Source organism: Phalacrocorax aristotelis, chromosome 19 (assembly GCF_949628215.1).
Source record: "Phalacrocorax aristotelis chromosome 19, bGulAri2.1, whole genome shotgun sequence".
Taxonomy (NCBI): Eukaryota; Metazoa; Chordata; class Aves; order Suliformes; family Phalacrocoracidae; genus Phalacrocorax; species Phalacrocorax aristotelis.
The window spans coordinates 1,032,494-1,040,119 of record NC_134294.1 but is presented as its reverse complement, the minus strand read 5'-3'; the positions used below and the strand labels follow the sequence as shown (position 1 = coordinate 1,040,119).

The following is a 7,626-nucleotide window of genomic DNA, read 5'->3' as shown; positions in this document are numbered from 1 at the left end:
TTGTGTGTACACACAGACACACACACTTGCACACTCACATGTGCAAACACAGGCTCATGCACTTGCACGCTCACCCATGGGTGCACCCACAGGCGAACACCCATGTACTTGCACACTCGTGTGCGCACACACACAGACACACACGCTTGCACACTCAGCCGTGCATGCACAGACATACAGGCCCACACACTTGCACTTACACGTGTGCAAACACAGGCTCATGCACTTGCATGCTCACCTTTGTGCACACCCACAGGCCATCACCCATGCCCTTGCACACTTGTGTGTACACACAGATGCACACACTTGCACACTCACGTGTGCAAGCACAGGCTCATGCACTTGCACGCTCACCCGTGGGTGCACCCACAGGTGTACACCGATGCACTTGCACACTCGTGTGCATACACAGACGCACACGCTTGCACACTCACCGATGCATGCACAGACATACAGGCCCACACACTTGCACTTACACGTGTGCAAACACAGGCTCACACACTTGCATGCCCACCTGTGGGCACACCCACAGGCCATCACCCACGCCCTTGCATGCTCGTGTGCACGCACACACGCACAGCTGCATGCCCTTGCACACTCGTGTGCACACCCACACACAGCTGCAGGCCCTTGCACGCACACGCACCCACACCCACCCACTCGCCCGCCCACCCGCGGGCGCACCCGCGGCCCCGCCCCTCCCTTGCACACCCGCGCGCGTGCAAGCAGGCGCGCCCACGTGCACACACCCCCCGCGGCACGTGCGCACCCCGCCCCCACGCCCACGTGCGGGCCCACACGCGCTCACCCCCCCCCGCCCCCCCCACACCCCCTCCCCGCCCCTCCTCGCCCCGCCCTCTCCTCCCCCTCCCCGCCCAATGGGCGCCCCGCCCGCCGCCGCCGCCCCGCCCCCGCTGCCCGCCCGCTCTCTTAAGCCGGTTCAATGCCCCCACCGCGGCCGCGCGCCACCGCTCCGCTCCGCCGCGCGCCGCTCCGCTCCGCCACCCCCCCCGCCCCGCCGCCGCGCGCCCCGCCGCCGCCTCGGGGCCGCCATGGAGACCGGCAGCAAGGTAAGGCACCCCCCCCCCCCCCCCCCCACCGTGCGCCGGGCCGGGGACATCCCCGCACCCCCCTTCCCCCCCCCCCCCCCCCCCCCCCCGAGCCCTTTCCCCCGCCGCGTTACACAACCGGGAAACAACGACCGATCGCGCTGAGGTGTCCGTGAGGGGGGGATCGGGCCGCTTGCGGGCTCCTCGGGCCGCTGGGCGCCGCCGCGCAAAATAAACCTTTCTTTTTTTTTTAAGAAAAAAATATCTCAGAAACCAGGGGAAAAAAAACCCAAACCGCCCCCCCCTTCCCGCCGGCGCTGCACAGCGCGTGCCGGCCCACCTCCCCCACCCCCCTCCTCCCCCGAGGTGAGAAGACGTGAGGGAAAGAGCCAAAAAAGAGACTTTTGAGCCCATTTTGGGGGTGAGGAAAGAGGCAACGTGGTCCCCGAAGTGCTGAGTTTGCTGTTGGAGGGTGCCAGGCCCGGGTGGCCCTGGGGGGGGGGGGACCCGGGGACCCCCCCCCCCCCCGCCCCCGGCCGTGCTGGGGTGCGACTGGGTCCCACCGCGCCGTGAGCTCTTTGCGCCGCTCTGACCCAATTCCCATCAATTTACCCCCCAAAACGCGAGTTATCAAACAACCCGAACTCACCCGGCCCCTCGGCAGTGGCCGAGTCCTCCTGGCGCCTCGACCTGCCTCGGATAAATTGATTTATAATTATAAAGCTGGGCTGAAGTGAAGTGATGTCAGGCCCTAAATGGGGAAGGTGAGTTAATTACGGCGGGGTCGTTAACGTTAGACCCCGGGGTTTGCTTGTCCCGGCCTCGCCTGGGGATGCTGCCCCCCCCCCCCAACACTCCCGCCTGGGACTGTTTTGGGATTTATTCAAGTATGTAGGGTTGGTTTCTTTTCTTTTTTTTTTTTTTTTACAGGGAAGGGAATAAAAGATTCGCTCCGTGGCAGTGCAAAGCAATGTGTAATTAAAAACAAAAATAGTAATTTTATTACAATTAAAGGTGTTACTGGAGCGACTCCACTTATTTTTCTCCCCAGCAAACACCTTATTTCTTCCCCCCCAGCTTTAGGGTGTACTTGGGGGTTTTAAAATTAAAATTTATATCTATGATACTCTTTTATTACTTTATTTAAAGCTGGCTCTACTCCAGCACCTTTTTTTCCTTGGGCGAGGTGCGGGTTTGGGGCTGGGAGCCGGGAACGTGACAGCCGGCAGCGCGTCTATGGGGGGAGGAATTAAAAAGAAATTTGCTCTTGTAACGAAGAAATCTGATGCGCGTCCAGCCGGCCTTAACTCCCGGCTACCGAAACGGAGGTGGAGACGTGCTCCCTCTGTTTCTCCAGCTTAATAACTGCCCCGTTAGATAAACTTGGGTTAGAAAGGATTCTTTTTTTAAGGTAATTAATTGCAGGAGCGATTTGCTGCGCTCTCATGGGTGACACTTCCATCCAGAGTGTGTTTTGCAAGGGGAATAAAAAAAGGGATTTTTACTGAGGCAGCCGGCAGTGGGGATGGTGGTGGTGCTGGGAGGTGGGGGATGAGCTCAACACACCCCACCCCCCCAGCCCCCCTTAAATTTAATGTTTAATATTATTAAAGCAGGATGTGCTTTTCTGCCCGTGGAGCTGGGCTGCTCTGGCTCTTTGCTTGCAAAAACATCTCCTGGGCTCGTTGCAGACGCTCCTGCGGTTGCAATACTCGGAGGGCTCGTGTCGCCGTCCCCAGCTGACCTTTAAGGGAGGAAAAAAAAAAAGGGAAAAAAAATCCCCAGCCTGCCGCTCTGACTCCTCTTCCCCTCATCCCAAGTGTTCTCCCATGCCGATAATCCCCCCAAAACCTCGGTGCTGGTGTTACCCCCAGCTGCAAAACCTCCCCCTGCCCCATCGGTAAATGCCGATGCTGTGGCACATGCCGTGGCTTTAGGAGCAGGTTCTACCCGGCCCTCGGTTGGTGCGTAAGTTTTTCCTGGGCTGGGAGCCAGCGTGCAGCCCTGTTATCCCGGGCAGTGGCTGGATCCAGTTATCTTTGCTCCCGTGAGTGTGCATGAGCGTGCAAATGCAAGGCTGCACCCCCTCCCTGCAACAGCCCCCTGCACCCATCCCGGGACAGGACCTTGGCCTCTGGGATGCTCCTTAAAGCTTCATGGCTAATTTTTCTGGGCTCTTTAAATGTGGGTTTTCCTGAAGTTCTCTCCTGGGACACTTTTAAAAAAAAATATGATTTTTAAAGGGATTGTTAATTTCCGTGTTCCATGAGGCAGGCAGCATCCCAAAATCCTTCCACACTAGAGAGAGAGAAAAAAAAAAAGGGGTAAAAAGAGTTGTAAAACCTGACACGGCCTGCTGGGGGTTTGGGGGGGCTGCTGTTGCCCCATGGGTCTGTAGCTCTGCTGAGCGTCCTGCCTTCCGTGTTTGAGGGCTGAAGGAAGCAGGAAGCAGCAACCCCCCCCCCCCCCCCCCCCCCAAATTTCTTAAAATTACAAGTGCTGCGCTTACCTTCTGATAAGGTACAGCAGTGAGTAGGGAAACAAACCACAGGGGCTGGGGATCTCCAGGCTGTAAAAAAGTTTGTTGCACAAAAGCAAGAAGGGGAGGTACGGTGGGCTGCTTTTTTATTTCCTAAGCTCCAAATAAAGCTGCTGTTTTCTGCAAGCAGTTAAAAAAAAAAAAAACCACAAACCCAAAAAACAAACCCTGTGTGGTTTTGCAGGAGTTTCCCATGCAAGGCTGCCCTTAGAAATCAACTTTATTTATCCCCCCCACCCCCCAGCCCAACTTGACATCTTAAGCCTTTCCTTTAATGGCAAGGCTAAAGCCGAAAGGCTCCTGGATCGGGCTGGGCAGCGTGTTTGGAGCTGGGAAGCCCAAAGCGAGCAGGAGGAGCTGACTCACTGTGACCCTGCCCGGGAAGAGCCTCCAAAAATGCCAGCAGCCTTCCTACTGACTCTGTCCCTTCCCCTCTTCAGGCTGCTGGTGCTTAATAGAAATATAAGTGTGTTTTTACTAAAGGTTAGAAATATAACTTCTTTTTGCTAGCGCTTAAAAATTTAATTCTTTTTAGTGGTTAAAATTGCGAAAGTAACTTCATTATTTAACTCCTGGTGGGGCAGGGCCTGGCACTGGAGTGCAGAGGTGTTGCTACCTGCCACCTTCCTCGAGCAGCGTTTCTGCCGGCACGACGCATCCCCATCCCTGCGGCCCGGAGCCGCTGTGACTCACCCGCGCACTCACCCTATGTGGGGAATCGCCCGTCGGCCTGCCTGGGGCGGGCGAGCAGGCCTTTACCGTGCCAAGGAGAAATTGCTACCCCAGAAAGTGAGGGGTGGCCCCCAAAAAGCAGAGAAGAGTCACCCAAAAGCCCATAAACACCTCAAAACAACAACAACAAAAATGCCCCCAAACCACTCAAACCCCCCATAACCCCTCAATTTTTAATGTTTATTGACGGGCCGGTTGCTTTCGGCATTCCCGGTGTCGCCTGCTGCAGCTTTGTGGAGCAGTGGGTGGATGAATGAGGTCGGAGTCAGGATTTCAGGTTTTTGTTTCGGGGCTTTTCCTCTGTCTGGGATGCTGGCAACTTTCCAGCCTGCTTTTGCCCTCCCAAGCGGGGCATTTTCTTCTCAGGGTGGGTTTATTCAGAAGCACCGAACAAGACCCAAGTGCCAAAACCTCCCTGATTAGTTGCGTTGGGGCCAAGCCTAATTAATGAGCTTCATTAACGGGGCTGGCTTTATTCCCTGTTGCTTTTTCCCTGCAAACTTTAACGTGGGGGAAGGTGGCTTGGCCAGAGAGCAGCACTTGTTTGTATTTATTTATATTATTTATTAAAAAAAAAAGAAAATGCTTCTTAAGTAGGAAAATATATTTCTCTTTTTGTATGTTTGCCTTGTAATTTGCCCTCCTGATTTGGGAGTTGCATTTAGGTGGGGTCTAACCAGCCCTAATCCCTTGGGAATATTAATCTGAGAGGCCAGGGGAGCATCCCTGGGTTGGGGTGGGATGTATACCTGGGATAACTGCGGAGAGTCCAGCCCCCCCCCCCTTAAAGGGCTTATAACTTTCATATGGATCATCCCAAAGCTGATTAACTGGGAATGTCGGATCCTGGTTCTTGGAGCTGAGTGCTGGGAAAATCTCCTGCCTGGGATAATTGGGCTGTTAAAGAAGGTGGCTGGAGCGCTGGCCTGCCCTGACCCCGTTCCCAAACAAGGCTCTGATTGTCGCTCTAGCTTAAGCAGGAGGAAGAGGAGGCGGGCAAAGGGTTTGCCAAATAGCTGGGATTTTGCTTAGCGACTGGTAATTAGGCTCTGATACGAAAACTTCGTTAGCCGGGGCCGGCCGGGGCGTCCTTGCGCCGATGCCGGGATGATGCTTGGCTGGCCAACGGCATCCCTGAAGGCATCTTGTGCTGGCGTGCTGCCCAATGGAGCCCTTGGAGGGGACCCTGCGAGCCCAGATAAAACCTCCTGCCCCACTCCAGAGGCAAAAAATTCCTGAAATTCCCAAACAGTATTTTTAAAAATTATTTTCTTCCCCTTGCCTAAGTGGATGCCATAAAAAAAGCAAGTTTTCTGTTTTATCTTGCATATTCAACACTTGCAACCTTAGGGGCAGCCCTCTTCCTCTTGCTGCTCCCTGTGGAGTAGGACCGGGGGACCCCTCTGAGTGGGGGGGGGGGGATATAGTTGGGACCCCAAGTTTAACCCCTCTTTTTTTATCTTCCCCCTTTTCCTGTAGATGACAGCTCGCCTGATGCTCGCTGTGGGAGGAGCGGTGCTGGGTTCCTTGCAGTTTGGCTACAACACTGGTGTCATCAACGCCCCACAGAAGGTGAGCGTGAGCCGAGCCACCTCGCGGTAGTGAAATTCCACCCCCCGCCCCCTGCCCGAAAACAAGCCCGCATCTGCCGCCAGCCTGGCTAAAATAGTACATCCCGCTAGGCAGCTTACTGCTGGTAATGGGATTTGCGAGGGAGTTATTTAGCTCCCACCTTCCCAGGAGAATTAGCTTCCTCCTTGCTGAGCGTTTTTGCCGGGAAAAATCCCAGGAACGTCTGCAGAATGCTCTCTGGGTGGGACCGGCCTAACTCTTAACCTCAGCTTTTAGCGGAGGTCTGGGACCTAATTAGAGTTTGAGTCATTCCGAAAGGGGGGAATGACCGCTCCGCTGAGAGCTCTGCCACCCGGAGCGCCGGGGGCAGGATGTCCCCAGGAGCAGAGGGTCGGCTGGGACAGGCTGCGCGCGAGGGGGAGTGGAGAGAGGAGGCGTTTGTTCCGTCCCCGTTGTGGTGCCAGCACCCTCCAGTGACTGCTAGGTATGCCAGAGCCTTGAAAAACTTGACTTTCCCCAAATTCTGTGGCTTTTTGAGCTGTTAAAGGCTTGCAAATGTTAGCTCGGAAATCCCACGTGGTGCTCAGCTGCTGGGGTCAGGTGTCCAAGGACAAACGGGTCCAGCTGCTGCTGCGTGAGAGCGGAGCCTGTCCCTGAGCGTCGCGCAGCCTCTGGTGAACCATCCGAAATAAATAAAACCACCAAGGCAGGATTCATGCGGCGAGGTTATTAATCCCATTACCAGCAAATGGGCTGCAAAATCTCGCCTCAAGCGCTGAGAATACGTCCTTGTGGGACAGAAGACCCCATGCAAAAACCTCTCAGAATCCCATCAGTGTGGAAAGAGCAATAAAGACACAAATTGCCTTTATTTGAGGTATTGCGTTAAGCTGTATTTCATCCCGGGGAGGGGCCTGAGGGGGATTTCACGCTGCAGGAGGCTGTCACTCCCGTCCAGCACCCTAGGTGCTGGCACCCATGGCCACGGGGCACACATCTGTCTGCTGGAAGTGTCGCCCTGCTCCGAAAGCCCTGCTCGCCTTCCCCGGACCGATCCGTGCTGCCGACATTCACGCCTGGCCAGCGGCGGGTGTCCTCCTGCAGAGACAGGAGACAGGAGTGGCGTTGGGAACAGCATTGAGCTGGGAAATGCCTGCAAACATGCTGAGGAGCTGCTTTCTGGCATCCGCCCCTGTTTTTTTCCCCCCAAGCTCTGGCACTGTGGGGAGCAGGTGCTCTGTAATTACCGCCTTGCGCTGGAGCTTGGCCCCACGTCCCAAGGACGCATGTGGCTTCCCTGCAGCTGAAGGGCTTTTTTCCATCCTCCCCTGATGCAGGAGATGCTGCTCTGGGCAGCGTGGGCAGCGACGCGCCCGAGCTGGGCTCTTCCCTCAGGACTGAGCTCTGGCTGCGGCGGCCCCTCAGCAAAGCAAGATCCCCCTGTGATGGGTGCTGCCTCAGTTTCCCTCATGTGTTTTAGGATAAAACCCTTGGGGCTCAGGCCAGGAATGGGCTGTGTGTTTTAGGGGTGAGTCACCTGGCAAGTGATGCTGTGTTTGGGGTTCAGAACTAATGGGGGAAAGGATTTGGGGTCCTCTGTATGGGGGGCATGAGGGGAGGCCAGGTGGGTGTTGTCCTGGGTAGCAGCAGGATGCTCTGGGCACAGGGGTTCATCCCGCCTTTAGGGGTGGGGGGGATACAGCAGGGCTTGGGACTGGGACTAGGGACACGTTG

General features: G+C 56.0%; 1 protein-coding gene across 1 annotated transcript in view; it reads left to right on the top strand.

Annotated features, from left to right (window-relative positions):
- The first annotated feature begins 927 nt into the window (after positions 1-927).
- Positions 928-7,626, top strand: part of SLC2A1 (solute carrier family 2 member 1) — a 13,122-nt gene continuing 6,423 nt past the window's right edge. The window contains exons 1-2 of the mRNA XM_075114156.1: positions 928-1,070; positions 5,800-5,892. Of these exons, the coding sequence (XP_074970257.1) occupies positions 1,053-1,070; positions 5,800-5,892 (111 nt within the window). The 5' untranslated portion in view covers positions 928-1,052. The remainder of the gene's footprint in view (positions 1,071-5,799; positions 5,893-7,626) is intronic.